Here is a 17485-nt window from a genome sequence, read left to right as displayed (position 1 = left end):
AGTTCCACAGAACTGGGCCAATGGCAATGAAGGCCATGTTACGTGGTGATGTAAAATGAGCCTCACCAAATTCGGTGGTGGCCAACAACACTCCTGCAGATGATCTGGGATACAAGGGGTTTAGTCCCCAAGGTTTCCTGGGCCTAAGCAGTTCAGGGCTTTGTAAATACAAGAAGAACCTTGAACATGGCTCCATAGCGAGTGTGCCCACTTACAAGTGCAGCTGTTTGATCAATGGTGGCACATGTTCTTGAGCAGAAGCTCCCGTAATCAGTCTGGCTGCTGCATTCTGCACTGGCCAGAGCTTCCAAACCAGACCCAAGGGCCGCTCCACGGAGAGCACATTGCAGTAATCCACCCTTGAGGTTACCGACACATGATCTGCAGCAGTCAGGCTCTCCCTGTCCAGGAAGAGCCAGAGCTGGTCAAAGGCTTCTCTAGTGACAAAGTGCCTGCAGGTGACACACTTGCTCCTTCAGAGGGAGGGCCACCCCATCCAGAACTGGTAACCTGCCTGCCTCTGGAACAGGGGAACCACCTGCCCCAAGGGCCTGTCTTCTGAGGCCCTCATCCAGTCCACCACTGCATTCAGACACTGATCCAGAGCTTTCATTGCCTCTCCTGGTTCAGGTGCCATGGAGAAGAAGAGCAGCAGTCCTGTAATACCTTGCCTCAAAATACCACATGGCTGCTCCCAGCGGCTTCATGAAGATCACCCAGTGGGCTGCAAGAGCACTTTGACATGGGATCAGAGTGCTGCACGCTGCCTTGAATGTGAGAGGGGAGAGCAAGGCCAAAACCTGGCACACAGCCCTCCTCCTCATGCTTTCCCATTCCCAAAGCCCAGTGCCGCGCTGACCTGGTTTGGGGAAGGCAGCATGCAGTGTCAAATGTTGCTGAGGGCTGCCCAAAAAGGCCTTGAGGGCCGCATGTTCAACCACCCTCCTATAGGTCCTAATGAGCATTAGGGAGATGATCTGTCTCAGGAGAGAGTGCAGGCGTGTGCCTTCAGGGTGAAGTCAAACCCTTGGAGTTGCAGTGCCTGCTGTGGCTGCAGAGGCTGCGACAGGAGAGGCCTGTTTTGTTGCATCTCCGGTTGTGCTGCTGCAGACGCACCAGGGCGGTTCTTCTCTCGGCGCTCCTTCCAGCGGGAGGCAGGACCTCCCTGTCAGTCTCTGGGCACTGCGGGAGAGGATAGTGCCCTGCAGACACCCGCAGCCCAGGTGCCAAGGGAACCCGCAACGCCGCGCCTGCCCTCACTCCCGCCGCCGTCCCGTCAGGACTACAACTCCCATCATCCCTGAGCTCTGGCCTTGCTAGCGAGGGGTGATGGGAGTTGTAGTTCAACCCCTGCTGCTGCAGCCGCCCCCCGCCCCGGAAGAGCCGCTGGCCCCGCCCTCCGAGGGGGCCCCTCCCTCCCAGGCCCGGCTTCGGGGCCAGACGCGGAAGCCCACCTCCCCTGGCTCCGCCCCAGGAAGTCCCGCCTCCCAAGCCGCGGCGCGGGCGGGGCTGGCGACTGGCCGGCTCCGGGCACGTGGGAGCGTTGCCGGGCGACGCGCCGAGGGGGGCTCATGGGCCGGCGGCGGCGGCGGGAGCAAGAGGCGGCCCCTCGGCCCGGGCGGGCGGCGTCCACGGGGGGCAGCAGCGCCGCCAGCAAGCGCTCCGCCGCCGCCATGGGCTACACGCGCGACCGCTTCGCGCTCCGGATGGCGCCCGCGGGAGGCCGCCGCGCCCCCGCCATCCACCGGTGAGCGAGCCCGGAGCGCGTGCAGAGTGCAGGCCTCTCCCGGCCGCGCGGAGGCCCCTGCGCCCCCCCCCCCGGCCCTTGGGAGCTCCCTCTTGAAGCGGCTCCCAAGGACTTTAGGGTCGTTTTCTCACAAGAAGCATTGGGGTAGGATCCTGGATCTGTCGAGCTGGAGGGACCCCGAGGGTCATCTAGTCCAGCCCCCTAACGGTCGGCCATCTGCTTGAAACCCTTCCAGGAAGGGGGCTCCTCTCCAGAGAGCGGGCTGACCCCCGGAGGGAGAGGTGAGCAGGTGGCTGAAGGAGCTCCGTCAGGAAACCAGCTGCTGAAGCAGCTTGCTAGCAAGGCCGTCGTCCCCTTCACTCTTCTCAAGATACTGAGCCCCAACCTCTTGCTGTCGGTCCAGCTCGCATGAATGAATGGTGCTGTGTGAGAAGTTCTTCCTTCCTTCTGCCCTGCATCTCCCAGCTCCCACTCACCCGGTTTTGTGAGAGAGGGAGAAGAGCTCTGCATAGGCACCTTTCTCATCGCCCCTCAGCCACCTTTTCCGTGGGTTAAAAAGCCCTCATGGGGGACGGATAAAGGATCCCCACTTTGCCACCTGCTGACTGTGTGAAACAGAAACACCACAGTCACAAAGCCTCTGCCATTTGCTAGGAGGAGAGGGTTGCTCCGGGTCTCCTTGTGGGCTTCCTAGATCCCGTGGGAACAGGATGCCGGGTGGGTCTTCTTTGGCCTGATCTGGAAGCCAAGCTCTTCTTGATTACTTTTTGCATATGTCTATATTGTGCCATTAAAAGACAGGAAATGGCTTTTCCTTTTCCCATCTGGAAAAGCAGCTGGAAGAGAAACCAAAATGTGCCTGTTCTGGAACAAAATATAGCATGCATTGTCCATGACCACAAACAGTTCATACGCAACAGCCCTGAGGACTTCTTTCATGATAGCCCACCTCCAGCTGAGCTCTTCTGAAGTCTGTCAGGGGATCTCAAGTATAAAACTAGAGGTGAACTCCATGTGCATCTTCTGTGGCATGTGGGCAGGAAACTGCCAGCACTAATAATAAATAATAATAATAAATTTTATTTATATCCCGCCCTCCCCAGCTGAAGCCGGGCTCAGGGCAGCTAACAACAATAAAACAGTACAACACAACACTCTAAAATCATTCATGATAAAATTAATTCAAATCAAACCAATGGCAACCATTGGGCCAGAGCTCCGCGAAGATTGCCGAAGGATGGAGTCAGGCTGTGCCCTGGCCAAAGGCCTGGTGGAACAGCTCTGTCTTGCAGGCCCTGCGGAAAGATGTCAAGTCCCGCAGGGCCCTAGTCTCTTATGACAGAGCGTTCCACCAGATCGGAGCCACAGCCGAAAAAGCCCCGGCTCTAGTTGAGGCCAGCCTAACCTCTCTGTGGCCTGGGACCTTCAAGATGTTTACCAACTCCACCTGGTACGCAGGCTGAGACCCTACCTGCCCGCGGACTGTCTCGCCAGAGTGGTGCATGCTCTGGTTATCTCCCGCTTGGACTACTGCAATGCGCTCTACGTGGGGCTACCTTTGAAGGTGACTCGGAAACTACAGCTAATCCAGAATGCGGCAGCTAGACTGGTGACTGGGGGCGGCCGCTGAGACCACATAACACCGGTCTTGAAAGACCTACATTGGCTCCCAGTACGTTTCCGAGCAGAATTCAAAGTGCTGGTGCTGACCTTTAAAGCCCTAAACGGCTTCGGCCCAGTATACCTGAAGGAGCGTCTCCACCCCCATCGTTCTGCCCGGACACTGAGGTCCAGCGCCGAGGGCCTTCTGGCGGTTCCCTCATTACGAGAAGCGAAGCTACAGGGAACCAGGCAGAGGGCCTTTTCGGTGGTGGCGCCCGCCCTGTGGAATGCCCTCCCATTGGATGTCAAGGTGATGGATAACTACCTGACATTCAGAAGACATCTTAAGGCGGCCCTATTCAGGGAAGCTTTTAATGTATGATATTTTAGTGTTTTTTGGTTTCTGTGGAAGCCGCCCAGAGTGGCTGGGGAAACCCAGCCAGATGGGCGGGGTACAAATAATAAATTATTATTATTATTATTATTATTATTTGAAGACCGTAAGTTTCTCTGTGGGACATACCAGGAGAGGCGGTCCCGTAGGTACGAGAGTCCTAGGCTGTATAGGGCTTTAAAGGTTAAAACTAGCACCTTAAACCTGATCCTGTGCTCCACCGGGAGCCAGTGCAGCTGGTATAGTACTGGATGAATGTTACGTGGGAGCAAAGACCCCATAAGGAGTCTCGCCGCGGCATTCTGCACCCGCTGGAGTTTGAAGGTCTGGAGGTGACCTTCATGTGGATCACAGTGGCTAGGTCAGGGCGAGAGAGGTAAGGAGCCAACTGCTTAGCTTGGCGGAGCCACTTAGTTTATTTACTTAAATGGCTTGCATTCCACTCAATTGTCAATGTCTTGTGGGTGGGTAACAGTGACTGCTGTATTCGCCGGTGGTGAAAGAAATGTACCTGCAAATCTCACATAATCATGTGAACAGCCCATATATCTCCAATGTGGCAGCTGCTGCTGTGTAGGATTTGTGGATGGTTGTTCCTTCCTTATTTGGAGTCTCCTTCTTTGGAGGTCTCCTTCTTTGGAGGTCTTTAAGCAGAGGCTTGACAACCATATGTCAGGAGTGCTCTGATGGTGTTTCCTGCTTGGCAGGGGGTTGGACTCGATGGGCCTTGTGGTCTCTTCCAACTCTAGGATTCTATGATTCTATGATTCTATTTGAAATTTCTGTATGCGGCCCTCCTTTACTTCCTGTGTTCTCTCTCCTAGGGGCTACTATGTCCGGGCCCAGGCAGTGGAACACTGTGTCCGGGCATTCCTGCTCAGCACTCAGGGCTGCCCTCTGAGGCAGGTAAGCTGGGGGTGGGCAGAGAGCAGCCGCCACCCCTGTTGCTGCGGAGGGTTTTGCTGTGTGGTGGGTGCTGATGTTGCAAACTCCTTTCCCTGCAGATCATCTCCTTGGGCGCAGGCTTTGACTCCCTCTTCTTCTTCCTCAAGAGCGAGGGGCTTCTGTGCCACACAGTGGTCTTTGAAGTTGATTTTCCAGATGTGGCATGCCCTAAAGCAGCCCTCATCAGAGGAACGGAGGAACTGATCACCCTGGTGGGGAACGACGCTTCTGCACAGGCCTTGGGTATGGCGGTTGGCAATCTTGCCAGTCTCTACACACAGTGAGGCCAGCCCATGTGTGTCCCTGTTGGGTCTGATATGTGTTGGTCCTGTGACCTTTCCAAGGGGGACATAGGGAGGCCCCCTGACTACAGGCGATGTGCTTCAGACAGCCCAGGGAGGTGGCAGGTGGTGGATGCTGGAGCCAGGCAGGGACATTGTTAGCAGGGTTGCACACCATCCAGACAGGGCAGCAGAGTCAGGGCTGAACATGTGGTGGTTACTGGCATTTTGGAGAGCCCAGTACTGGGCACCTGATGGCAGGTATTCAGTGGCAGTTCTGGCAACAGAGATATGTGTGCTGAGCAGAGCAGAGCAGCCTGCTTAATGTTCGCTTGATGTGTGCAAAGCTGTTTTTCCTTCCTCACCTGCGAGGCTCATCTCCCGGCAGCCTGGCACTGTTTTTGCCTGCCCCCCTTGTACCAGGAAGGGTCACAGTCCCTTTGTGGATGGCAGTGAGGAGCATCTCTCTGTCTGGGCTCCAGGAGGTGATGAGTGACAGCTCTGTGACTTCTTTTCCCAGGAGCGACTGCTTTTTCTGGAGAGGATTACAGGCTGTTGGGAGTGGACCTCTCTGAGCTGCCGAGGCTGGAAGAAGCCTTGCACAGGGCAGGACTGGACCCCAAGGTCCCCACAATGCTCCTGGCTGAAGTGGTGCTCACCTACATGGAGGTGGAGAGGTTTGTGGAATGCGCTTTCCCTCCTGGGTCTCCTTAGCTGCCTGAGGGGCAGCAGGCTGTTGTCCTGACATAACATTCACAACAGCAAATGGCTATGTGTGCTTTGAGGGAACGTTGCTTGGCAAATGTTACTCAATGTACCGTATTTTTTGTCTTATAGGATGCACTTTTTCCCCTCCAAAAATGAAGGGGAAATGTGTGTGCGTCCTATGGGGCGAATGCAGGCTTTCGCTGAAGCCTGAAGAGGGAGACGGGTCGGTGCGCACCAACCCCTCTCGCTCTCCAGACTTCGCGCAGCTCTCCGCAAGCCGGGGGAGCCCAGCGTGAAGTCGCGCCGATCTCCCCCGGCTTGCGGAGAGCTGCCTGCATCCCGAAGCCTGGGGCGAGCTGAACAGTGCGCCCCGGGCTTCACGCTGCTCTCCGCAAGCAGGGGGAGATCGGTGCGACTTCCCGCCGGGTTCCCTAGGCTTGTGGATAGCAGCCTGTTCTGGGGGCTGGGGTCGGGGGAAGCTCGGGATTCCCCCAGCCTTGTGCCTGGGGGGGAAATATTTTTTTTTCCTTTATCCCCCCCCCAAAAAAAAACTAGGTGCACCCTATGGGGCGAAAAATACGGTAATCAAGTGTGAAGTGATGCATGTGAATGTTTATGCTGTCTGAGCAAATTACATGCTTAGGTGTCAGGGGTTCAGGAGCAGAGGCGAGGGCAAGGGAGGAAACAGAGAGCGAGGGGGAGGAGGCAGAAGCAAAGATGAGTGATGACGACGACCCGAGATCTCCGAGTCTTTCCAGTGAATCAGAAGATTCACAGGAAGGAGCGCCAGTGGCCAGAGCAAGGGGGGAGCTTAGGGGGACACCCCAGGAAAAAGGGTCCAGAGGGGGCTCAGAGAGCAGCAGTTGGAAATCGGGGCCAGCATCACCAACAGAACGTAGTGGAGAGGAAGAGCGCCAGGTACCGAGCTCTGGCAGCTCGCAGCAGGAGGGAGGACATGAGTCAGGAGTGGCCACACCTCCATCGGGGAGCGAGGAAACGGTCAGGCGGCAAGTGGAAGGTTGGGCGCGCGCGCCAAGTTCAAATACACAGGAAGGTGGAGCAGTAAGCAGCCCGGAAAGGGAGCCAGGTCCTAAAGCCCGACGCAAGGAGACAGAAGGGTCCGGGGGGTCAGCGTCAGAAGCGTCCCAAAAGGAAGAGACCACGGGGGGCAGAGGGACCCAGAGAAGAACGGTCAGGCGGAAAAGGTGGAGTAAGGCTAGGGTACTTAGCTGGTGTACAGGGGGCGGAGACTCAGACGGAGCTTCGCCGGTCTAACCCATAAGACGTAGAGCTGCACGCAGCAGCTTGAGAATGGAAACTGTAATTCAATAAAGACTTTTACTAAGTAACCGCTGGCTAGCATGATCCTCTGTGAGCTAGGATCTTGAAGCAGCTCTGACATTAGGATTCTTAGGAAAGGAATTCAAAATAAAGGTACCTGTATCATAACAGTGTTCTTCAAATCTGTGGTGAAATACAGTACAATCGGTTGAAAGCCGGCTGGTTGAAATCAAACAAATGCACAGAAGGTGGAGAGCTCAAAAGATCTTTTTGCGTGGCATTTTCCTGGGGCAGAAGGACCTTTTGAGCTTTCCGCCTTGCTTACTGTGCTCTGGGAAGCTCTGATGAGATTTTTTGGGATCTTGAATGTCCCGCTGAGATTGATCCAGAGTATTCCAGTGTCCACACGCTGACTGGGGCTCTGCAAGGGGGCAGTTCCAAGGGGGAGATGGGAATATATGCAGCATCCCTGGAATGGAAACCCCATGCAAGATGCGATCAAACTGTACAGTGTACAATTCTGGTCACCCCTCCCCAAAAAGTTGTAAAGCTGAAAAGATATAGAAAGGGGCAGCCAGGAGGATAAAGCAGGAGTGATGCCCCTGTGAGAAAAGGCTGCAGCATTTGGGACTTTTTGGTAAAAGGCGAGGAAAAGGCAACCGGATAGTTGCTCATAAAATGATGCCTGGCATGGAGAAAGTGGGTGGAGAGAAGGTTTTGTCCCTCCCTCATAGCACCCTGGCGGAATATCCATGGAGGGGAGAGTGCTGCTGTTGTGCTTGAATCCTGCTTCCAGGTTTCCCATATGGGTGTTCAGGTGGCTGCAATGAGGACCGGATGCTGGACTAATTGGGCCATTGGCCTGATCCAGCTGGCTTTTCTTTTACAGTGGGACCTCGGGTTAAGAGCTTAATCCGTTCTCAACCTGAAACTGTTCTTAATCTGAAGCACCACTTTAGCTAATGGGGCCTCCTGCTGCCACTGCGTGATTTCTGTTCTCACCCTGAAGCAAAGTTCTTAACCCGAGGGACTACTTATGAGTTAGCGGAGTCTGTAACCTGAAGCGTATGTAACCCGAGATACCGCTGCATTCTTAAATTCTTAATTTAGGTTGCCAAATACACAAGTTGGCCTTAGCACTTCTGCTTATTAGGCTTTAATTAACTTTATTTAAATAAAGTTAACTTTATTTAAACTTTACTTAAAATGTGTTTAAAGGTGCATTTTAATTGTTACCGTAGGACATGTCCTTGTGTTCCCTTCCAGCCCTAGGAGAGGAGGGCATTCATCTGCCCGCCCTGCCTACTGTCCACACAGACCTTGGGGTCCCCTCTGGTAGCAGACGGAGGCTGGAGCTAGGCTAGGCTGCCCTTCACTGCTAGACTTCACCCTCCCCTCCCTTGGTGCCTTCCAGGTCAGATGCCCTGGTCCGGTGGGCTGCCGGACACTTCCTGCATGCGTGGTTCATCCTGTATGAACAGATCCATCCCGAAGACCCCTTTGGGCGCGTCATGCAGAATCACTTCAGCCGGCTCAACTCCCACCTGCGTTCCCTGGCCCAGTACCCCGACTGTAAGGCCCAGCGGACCCGATTCCTTCAGAGGGTGAGTGCAGGGGACTCAAGCGAGATGGAGGCAGGAAAGAGGGAGGCCCTGTCTTTGGCAGAGGGTGGGAGCTGCTGCTGCTGCTCAGGGCTGAGCGCTGCTCTCCGGGCTCTGCCTCTCTTTCCAGGGCTGGGCGGAATGCAGCATCGTCAGCATGAATGAGTTCTACAGCCACGTTGTCCCTGGAGAGGAACGGCAGAGGGTCCAAGCCCTGGAGCCTTTTGATGAGTTTGAGGTAACTGGCCAGGACAGAGGCCCGGAGCCAGGTGCTTGCTTCTCTCTGGGCTTCAGCAGGTGCCTGAGAGTCCCAGGAAAGGGCCAGGCGGGTGGTCTTCAGAGCTGCATGAAGAGGAATGGCCTGCCCAGAGCTTTGCCAGGGCTGGCTGGCCTTATTCCAGGGGTGGGGGGTGCCCAGGGAGCCTCTGATGGCCAGCTGGTGCCAGAACCACCAAGCACTTCCAGAAGAGCATGGAGAAATCTGCCTAGAAGTGCCTCTCTGTCCCCAGGATCCAGAGAGGCAAAAACACCTGGGAAGCTGCTGGCCAAGGGCTTCAGAACCCTAAGGAGAAACTGCTGGATCATCTCTTCTAGCCGCCTGCTCTCATAGCCTGGGGGAAACCAAGGAGTGAACAAGCAGCCCCAGAGGCCCCTCCCCTCAACAACTGGAAGCATGCCCACCCTGGCAGCTCCTCTCAGCAGGGTCCTCTCCCCCCTTTTAAACTACAACCCCCGCCACCTGTCCTTTCTGGAGACTTCTGTTGTGGTCACTTCCTGGGCCCAAAGGGCTCCAAGTGGGTCAAGGCGGCTGCTGTGTCTGCTCCGCAAAAGGGGCGTAGGCTTCTTGGAGCAGCTCTGGGTGAGTCCTTTGGGAAGAACCTCCCACTTGGGACCTTGCAGGTCTCTGCCTTTCCAGCAGCTCCTTGCAGCGGGGCTGGGTTTTAGGGTGCTGTACAAATGTCGAGTGGGCTGTGGAAGTGGGTAGCTTTTTCATTAAATTATCTCAATGTTTGACAGAGATCCTTGTGGCACTTTGCTTGGCGAACGGTTTGTACTGGACGAACGGTTTGCTTGGTGAACGGGCTGGACAATAATGTCAGGTGGACTCACAGAGGAAGGTTTGAGTGGGAAACAGAGCTGGACAAGGCAAGTGACTCCTCTTCCGCTCTTTCTGTGCAGGAATGGCACCTGAAGTGCTCCCACTATTTCATCCTTGTGGCCTCCAAAGGAGAGGCGCCATCTCCAAATCTTCTGTTTCCTGGCCTGGAAGGTAAAAACACAGCAGGGTGGAGCCAGGACATTTTGCCACTAGAGGCAGAGCAGAAAATGTCAGCCGTGCCTCTGCCATGCACCTGCCCAGTGGCGCTGGGTGGGCATGAGGCGGGTGCACAGAGGGGGTGTTGCCCTCCTTCTCCACCCCCACCCCCCGTGTTTTGGCAGGGTATCGCCCTCTTTCCTCAGCTTCTTGGGAGGGGGCTGGGCTGGGCAACTGATTCAGAGTGGAGCAGCAGCAGCCTAGCAGGGTCCGAGGCCCCTGGGTCCTGCGGCCGGCCGGCCACTTTCCATCCAGGTGAAGGCAGCCTAGGTGTGTTGGGCTTGCCAGAAGCCCAGGAGGCCAAGGCGCATCTCTGGATGCCAGTCTCCAGGAGGAAGAAGCCGGGTGGGTGGGGGATGCTGATGTTCAGAAAGTGCAGTCTTGAGAGGAGCATGGAACTGGGGAGGAAGGCAAAGGAGAAGCGTCTTGGGGCCTTGGCTGACTTCAACCAGCCTGCAACTGAAGAGGTAGCTGCTGCCTGTTTGGACCCTGGCAAGAAGGGTGAGAGTCCCTCAGGGCATGCAGTCAACCTAGGGAGAGACTCGAGTGCTGCCCAAACAGTTCAGGGCCAGCAAGTTCAGAGCTGTCGGGAGAGTTGCCCTGAAAAACCAGGGGACTCGGCCGTGGTGGCGCATTGGGGCCTGGTGCCCTGTGGGATTCCCTCCTGGGCAGATTCGCCCTTTCCTGCGGAGGTGGTGAGGCCACGTGGGCCTGGGCTGGGGTGACTTAGAAGTGTGCCGCCCTTGTGCTGTGGGCTTCCTCCTGTTGTGGTGCCTCTGCTGCCAGTGACACCTCCTGCCCCCCCCCCGCCCCTGTTTCTCCCCTTCAGCCTCCCTGACTCAATCTCTGCCATGTTTTGCTGGGACTCTCGCTGCATCTGCTTGTGCCCCTGTCTCTGGGCTGAGGCGCTTTGGCCACCGCTCTGTGATCATTGCCCCCGACGTGATCCTGACCACTGGAGGTTTTGGGGACCACGGGGGACGTCACTGCCGCCTGACAGAGCTGCATGCCTTGATCAAGCAGGAGGATGCCTGGCAAGGGAGCAGTGTGACCTTGGCCGAGCCAGGAGAAGCCTGGGGTGAGTTGGCAGAGGCTCTCTCTGCATCTGTGGCCGCGTGCCGCCTCCTCTGTGGCTTGCCCAGCCTCCCTTGGGGACAGCAATCTGAGCCCAGTTGCCTCTTCTTCCTCTGCAGACGGCCGGCTCTTCCACTCCTTGACTCTTCTGCAGGGGGGCTGGGCCGTGGTGTTTGGGGGGCGTCGGTCCCCGGTGAGGCCTGCTCTGGAGGTGCGTTGCCTGAGGGTGTTGGAGCCTGCCAGCGCCTCCGCCTCTGGCACTCTTCGTGTGGAGCTGACTCGGCTGCTGCCCGTCAAGGACCTGCCTTTGCCCCGCTGGAGACACACGGCAACCAAAGTGGTGCATCAAGGTGGGCGGCAGCTAGGCAGGCCGGCTGGCAGGCCGGCCGGAGGCAGTCTGGGGGGGAGAGTAGCCCAAAGGGGCTGCGTCTCTTTCCATCTCCTGGGCACCTGCCAGGAAGCCCCTTGCTGCTCTGCTCTCTCCTCCCCGGAGGCTCCAGATACAGTTGAGGGAGGAAGGGCAAGGGAGGAGTTCTGTGGTGGGATTTCCTACCAGCCCCTTGCCAATTGTCTTAAAGCCCAGAACCAGTTGTGCTAGTTGGCGCACCTCCTCTAAAGCACTGGTGGAGCAGCGCCAGCAGTCCTCGGAAGAGGCACTTTAAGATTCCCACGGGAAACTCGGGGCAGCCTGCCTCCCTCCCTCCAGCAGGGCCTTACTAGTTTTCCTGCACCTTAGGAGATCCCAGGGAGGGGGCAGGACTCCACTCTGACCTCCTGCTCTTTTCCAGGGGAGGCGTACCTGTTTGTCTATGGGGGCTGTTGCTCCAGGCAGGCTGTGCTGGCGGATTGGTGCTTCCTGCACCTGGAGGAGGAGGGGGAGATCTCCTGCAAGCAGGTACGAGGCAGGCAGAGCCCTCCTGTGCTCCTGGCTGGAGCCTGCGTTCATCGGTCCCCGTTCGAGTGACCCTGTCAACTGCTTCATTGGTGATGGTCCCGTGGGTGGAGTTAGAGAAAAGAGACTTTCCCAAACCTCAGTCTCCTTCCCATAATTGTTTGCAAATCAGAACCGGAAGAGGTTTGGGTGCTGTGATGCTTTCCATGCCAGCAACCTTCAAAGTTTCCTTCCTGGCTTCATTTTTATCGTGCCTTTCCAGGTGTTTTGGGGAGTGCACATGACTCTGTGAGGCAGGCTAGGGTGACAAAGGGTGGCTGGCCTGAGGTCACTCAGCAGGAGCCATAGCTGACTGGGCTTCCCTCAGCCTTCTAGTCTGACCCTCTAACTATCCAAACACAACCTTGGCTGGAAACTGGAGAGTCTGGGACCCCCTCTTTTGGGGGCCTGTGCCTCCTCTTTTGCCACTGAGAAGGCCTCTCCCCATGTGTCCCCCTTTGGCTCCCAGTCCAGCAGCCCCTTCTCTTTACACATGTCCCCAACCAGATGGGGAAACAGGCTGCCCCTTCCACGCCTGCCACCCGCTGACCTGAAGGATGCAGTCTGCTCCATCTCAGAAGGCTTACTGGGCAAGATCTGCAGCTTGCAAAGGACTTACACAGAAATGAGGGAGTCTTGTGAGCAGGAGGTGCGAGTGTTGACAAAGCAACTCATGCCTTTATGGAATACGGCTGAAGTCGGAGATTTTGGGAAAGCCCTCTTCTCTTGGCACCTGCTCCCTGGTGGCTCTTGGCTGCTGCACCAGAACAGCCTTTTCATGCTCTGCTTCTGGGGGTGGGATGTGCAGGGGGCTTGCTTGGTGTGTGTGGGGGGAGAAGCATATACTCATGAGTCCCTGTCCTTTGGGGAAAGGGTCTGCCGGCTCACTCCTTCCCTTCTGCCCCTTGGCCTTAGATCCCTGTGGATGGACCTGTCCCAGCTGGCCGCCACTCCCACAGCGCCTGTGGCTGGGCAGGTGGGGTGCTCATTGCGGGGGGCCTGGACGCAGCAGAGCAGCCTCTGGGCACCATCCTCTTTCTGAGGCCAGCTGGGCAAGGCTTTCAGTGGCACTCAGTGGAGACCCACCCGCCAGTCACTCCCAGGTAAGCTCCCTCCCTCCCTCCCTCCCTCCCTGGAGCATCTCTGCATTGGGCAGGGGGCAGCTGCAGGTCCCATGGGTGGGCGGTGGGCTTGGCCCCTTCTCAGGCAAATACCCAAAGGCCAGAACCAAGCTGGGGTGCTGTGAGGTTGTGGCACAGCCCTCCCCGCAGAGGCTTCTGGTCAGGTCTCCTGCTCTGCCCTGGCCCCAAAGGCCCCCAAACCTCCAACAGACTTTGCCCCCATCTGGCATTTTGAGCCACCTGGGCTCAGAAGTACGTCCCACTGAGTTGACTGAGTCTAGCAAAAGGGAACTCCTGTTACCAGGGTGCCGTGATTGGTCAGATGGAGCAAAGTGGCGCTGGCAGCAGATGTCGTTACTTGAGAATTGCAAGGCACAGACTTGTAGCTATCAGTGAAATCAAAGTTATTTTATAAAATCAAAATGCACGTGGAAGGACGCTCAAGTCGGGCTCCAGAGGCTGCCATCGAAATCTAGCCTTGAAATCCTGCCTGTTCAGGATTGGCTGCAAAGGCTCTTGGGCTGCTTCTCAGACCAAAAGAGCAGGCCAGCCTGGATGTCCTAGTTCAGGCGGCTGAAGGAGCAGTGGGGTCTGTGCAGAGAAATCCTTGGAGGGAGCGACCCACTTGCACCCCGGTTGCTGCTGGTTGGAGTGTGGGGGGCTTTGGGCTCTAGGAAGATGGAGGTGGCATGGCACTGTTTTCTCCGCTCAAGCGAGGGCTGCCGCTGCTGCCCCCTCCCTTCCCTCCGTCCAGGTACTCGCACACAGCCCATGTGCATCGGGGGCGGCTGTTGCTGGTGGGCGGCGTCTGGTTCCATGCCCCGGCTGTGCCTGGCGTCACTGTGATAGATCTGGCAACGGGACTCACGGCAGAGTATTGCATTGACACGGTGAGTTGCTGGTGTGGGAGATATGCCTTTTCTATAGCTGCCTCCAGGTTCACTTACCTGCTTGCCCTAAGCATACCTTGTAGCAGGATCCCACCCTTATGCCTTACCGAGAGTCACACTATTGGTCCGTCTAGCTCATTGCTGTAGGCACTGCCTTTTCCAGGCTGCAGGATTGGAACGGGAAGTGCAGGTGAACAGGCAAGCCAGGATCCTGTTTCAGCTGAAGGTGCTTAGGCTGAGCTATTGGAGGGCTGGAGAAATGGGAGGCTGTGCCAAAGACTTGGTGGGATCCGTGGGCTTTTGCGGAGGAATGAGAGGGAGCCTCATGCGGGCATCCCTGGAAGGCAGTTCCAAGCACAGGAGACCGGCAGGGAGAACGGGGTGGAGCCTTCTGGGGAGCAGGAGGGCTGAGGGGTTGGCAGCACAGGAGCAAAGGTCACTGGCAGAGATGTACCAAAATCTATGAGTGGAGAGAGAAGCTGGGGCAAAGCCACAGTGGGGCGTGAAGAGGAGGACAAGGAGTTTGTGCTGAATCCAGGGCAGAGCAGGAGGGCTTTAAGGAGGGGAGGCATGGCAGGGGGTGGACCGGGTGACCCTTTGGGTCCCTTCCAAGTCTCTGATTCCAAAAGAGGGGGGGGTGTTGGCAGCCACGTGCTGATGGACACAAGGAAACTAAGACGAGAGGTGGGGATGTGCCTGGCGTCATCTAGGCAAGGGCCATTGAGGGAGGGAAGAGTTGTGTCCTTGCTTTTGGCTTCTCTCTTCCTCTCCCCCCACCAGCAAAGCAGGGGCTGCCACCCGCCTCCCCACAATCTCTGGCGAAGGAGGCAGGAGGAGCCCCTGTGTGCATCTGTTGGCTGCCACCTCTGGCCCCCTTTGCCAGCCTGACTCCTGATGCCATCCTCGCCCCTCTTCTCTACCAGGCATCTCTGGCGTGGCCTCTGATGTTGCACAACCACAGCAGCGTCTTCCTGCCAGATGAAGAGGAGCTGCTGCTTCTTGGCGGTGGCGGCAACTGCTTCTCCTTTGGGACACATCTGAACTGCCATCCTGTCCGCCTGGCCCTGGGTAGTATTTGGAGTGAGCCGTGAAGCCCTGAGTGGGCCTGAGAGGATGTGGTCCACAGAAGGGGAAGAGGTTGCCCTGCCCTGGCTTGGTGAGGGTGAAGTGTGGGGGGGGGGGCAGGGCAATGCCCACCCACCCTCTGCGTGTGGTATGGGGCTGTTGGCTCCTTCTGCCCCAGGGAAGTGGATGAGCCTCTCGGCCAGGAGGTGTTATTTGCTCAGAGGTCAAATGATGGTGGGAGGGAAGGAAGCAGGGCCAGTGGGGGTTTGGGGCAGCTGTCCTATGTTCCCAACCATAGGAAAGGGGCTTCTTAGATTGGGGAAGAATTGATGAAGGAAGGCCAAAGAATAAATAAAATCTGCTCTCCCCAGGGAGGCTCGCTTGACGCCTTCCCTACACAGCTTTAGGTGCCAGGTAAAAACATTCCTCTAAGGCCTTTTAAACGGGGGTGGGGGTGGGTACTGTTCTGTTTGTTGTTATGTTGTGCATTTTTATACTGTAAACAACTCTGTGAGCTTTGGATGATGCGTGGTATAGGAATTTAATAAAGAAATAATAAACTCTGACTCATTCTTAGCCCAAATCTAGTACTCAGTTGTATGCTAAAATCATGGGTGATGCTGACATTCATGCGAAAGTGTAGTTTTTAAAAACTTAAGAAAACCTGGGCATTGTGTTTTCTTAACAAAATGCAGTGAGATAGGGGTGGGAGGGAGAGAGAGAGAGAGAAGTGACTTGCCTCTCCTGGTTTTTCATACCTTTCATTTAGCAGGATACACGCAGCTGTCATTTGGCTCCCCTGCATTGGGATTCTGTCACTCTTATCCATGCATTGGGATCCTTAGGAAAGGGACTGAAAGTAAAGCTGTCTGTTTTGCAATGCATACTAATCTATAGTGTGGCTGCACTTGGAATACTGTGTGCAGAATTGGTTGCCTCCCCTCAAAAAGGATATATCCAGAACAGGCCTTGCTCCCTCCTGCTCACTGTAAAACATTCACCACCTTCAAGGACCAAGAGGGGGAGAAGAAATCCCTAAGAACCTTATAATAACATTTGAAAAATACAGAATTAAGGGTCTAGCTTACTGTGTGTTGCGAAATGCAAAGGAACTGAAGTATGAATCAAGTGTGATTGAAATTTACCATGGTATTGGTCCTTAAACCTTGAGAAAGTGCAGAGATTTTAGACCGTTTACTCTTGCATTAAAGGAAGCTGGCTATGCACACAGATGGGGCATCCCTTTCAAGCTGTTAGTCCAGCGATTCTCAAAGGATGTGCCAGGAGAGAATAGCAAGCTGTGGCAGGAAGATGCAAGGACAACTAAGAAACATTTAAACATTTCAGTATAGTGTAGTGTAGTGTAGTGTAGTGTAGTGTAGTGTAGTATAGTATAGTGTAGTATAGTATATTTCTGTCTACACACACACAACCAACCAACCAACCAACCAGAAAGTGTATCCATGCCTCTCTTCAAGAGCATTGCCTGTTCTTCTACAGTTCTCTATGACATATTGTTGTAACAGAGATTTTCAACTCTGACAAATATGAAATATCAGAAAGGAAAAGGGCTTCTTTGTGTTGATGAGGAGATGAGCGTGTGCTTCAAATTACAAGAAATGAGATTCTTAGTAAACACCAGGAAGAACTTTCTGACAAAGCTGTTCAACAGTGGAACGGACTCCCTGGGAAGGTAGTGGACTCTCTTTCCTTAGCGATTTTTAAGCAGAGTTTGGATGGCCAGATGGCCAGGGATGCTCTAGTTGAGGTTCTGGCATTGCAGGGGGTTGGGCTAGATGACCCTTGGGGTCACTTCCAACTCTACCATACTAGGATGAGGTTTCCTGTTCCTTGCAGAGCCTTGCTCAGGCAGCTAGCCAAGAGGGTCTCTCTGAGTGTGTGCATTGCACGTGGTTCCTTCTGGGCTCCTGCTTTCCAGAGGGAAAACGGCAAGAGAAATATGATCTCGGTGCTCCTGGCTTGCCAAGGGTTAAGATGGACTGAGTTGTATTCCTAGAGAGAACAGGAAATAAAGGCGAGGGGGTAAGGTCCTCCACAGCAAAAAAAATCCTCCGCCCCAGTCCCTTCCAGCAAAGAGGGGGTGACTTTTGTCTCCCTGCTCTGCAAATGATCCACTGATGGCACCTCCTGGGATCTGGTGAGTCTGGAGGATGCATTGGGGTGCATTCACCTCACGAAACAGGTTCCTGCCCGCTTCCTTTCTGCAAAAGCAGGGAGAGGGCGAGTTTGCAGGAGGTCTGCAACTTTAGCCTTCCTTTGGATCAAGACGCTGCTTGCCCCTTTGGGGAGGGGGTATTTCGGTCAAGGGGAAAAGGGCATGCAGATAAATCCCATTTAGATGGATGATTAAGTCACATTTGTTAACAAAGGTTGTAGCCAGATGGAAACAGATGGACATAGAATATACGCAAAAAATATAAATGAAAACATGACCTATGCAATAAAGAAAGAAAGGCTGTTGGAAAACGGAGGGCAGAGAAAAGAAAGTGCTTCTTCGTGCTGTGGAGAG

General features: G+C 55.4%; 1 protein-coding gene across 1 annotated transcript; it reads left to right on the top strand.

Moving 5' to 3' along the window:
* The first annotated feature begins 1620 nt into the window (after positions 1-1620).
* LCMT2 (leucine carboxyl methyltransferase 2) lies at positions 1621-15521 on the top strand. The gene is made up of 13 exons (XM_082220195.1): positions 1621-1747; positions 4568-4649; positions 4748-4931; positions 5490-5646; positions 8373-8562; positions 8690-8797; positions 9739-9829; positions 10704-10952; positions 11068-11298; positions 11737-11843; positions 12795-12982; positions 13755-13890; positions 14814-15521. Exons 1-13 carry the CDS (start codon positions 1674-1676, stop codon positions 14979-14981), a joined length of 1965 nt encoding a protein of 654 aa, XP_082076321.1. The 5' UTR covers positions 1621-1673; the 3' UTR covers positions 14982-15521.
* Positions 15522-17485: the final 1964 nt, after the last annotated feature.

Source organism: Podarcis vaucheri (assembly GCF_965113315.1).
Source record: "Podarcis vaucheri genome assembly, chromosome: 4".
Lineage (NCBI taxonomy): Eukaryota > Metazoa > Chordata > Lepidosauria > Squamata > Lacertidae > Podarcis > Podarcis vaucheri.
Note: the sequence above shows the minus strand (reverse complement) of the source record. Positions and strands in the feature narration are given on the sequence as shown.

Coding starts and splice junctions, on each gene's coding strand:
- LCMT2 (XM_082220195.1), top strand. CDS start 1,674: ATGGGCTACACGCGCGACCGCTTCGCGCTCCGGATGGCGCCCGCGGGA. Junction 5,647..8,372: donor ACCTACATGGAGGTGGAGAG/GTTTGTGGAATG, acceptor GGTGCCTTCCAG/GTCAGATGCCCTGGTCCGGT. Junction 8,798..9,738: donor AGCCTTTTGATGAGTTTGAG/GTAACTGGCCAG, acceptor CTTTCTGTGCAG/GAATGGCACCTGAAGTGCTC.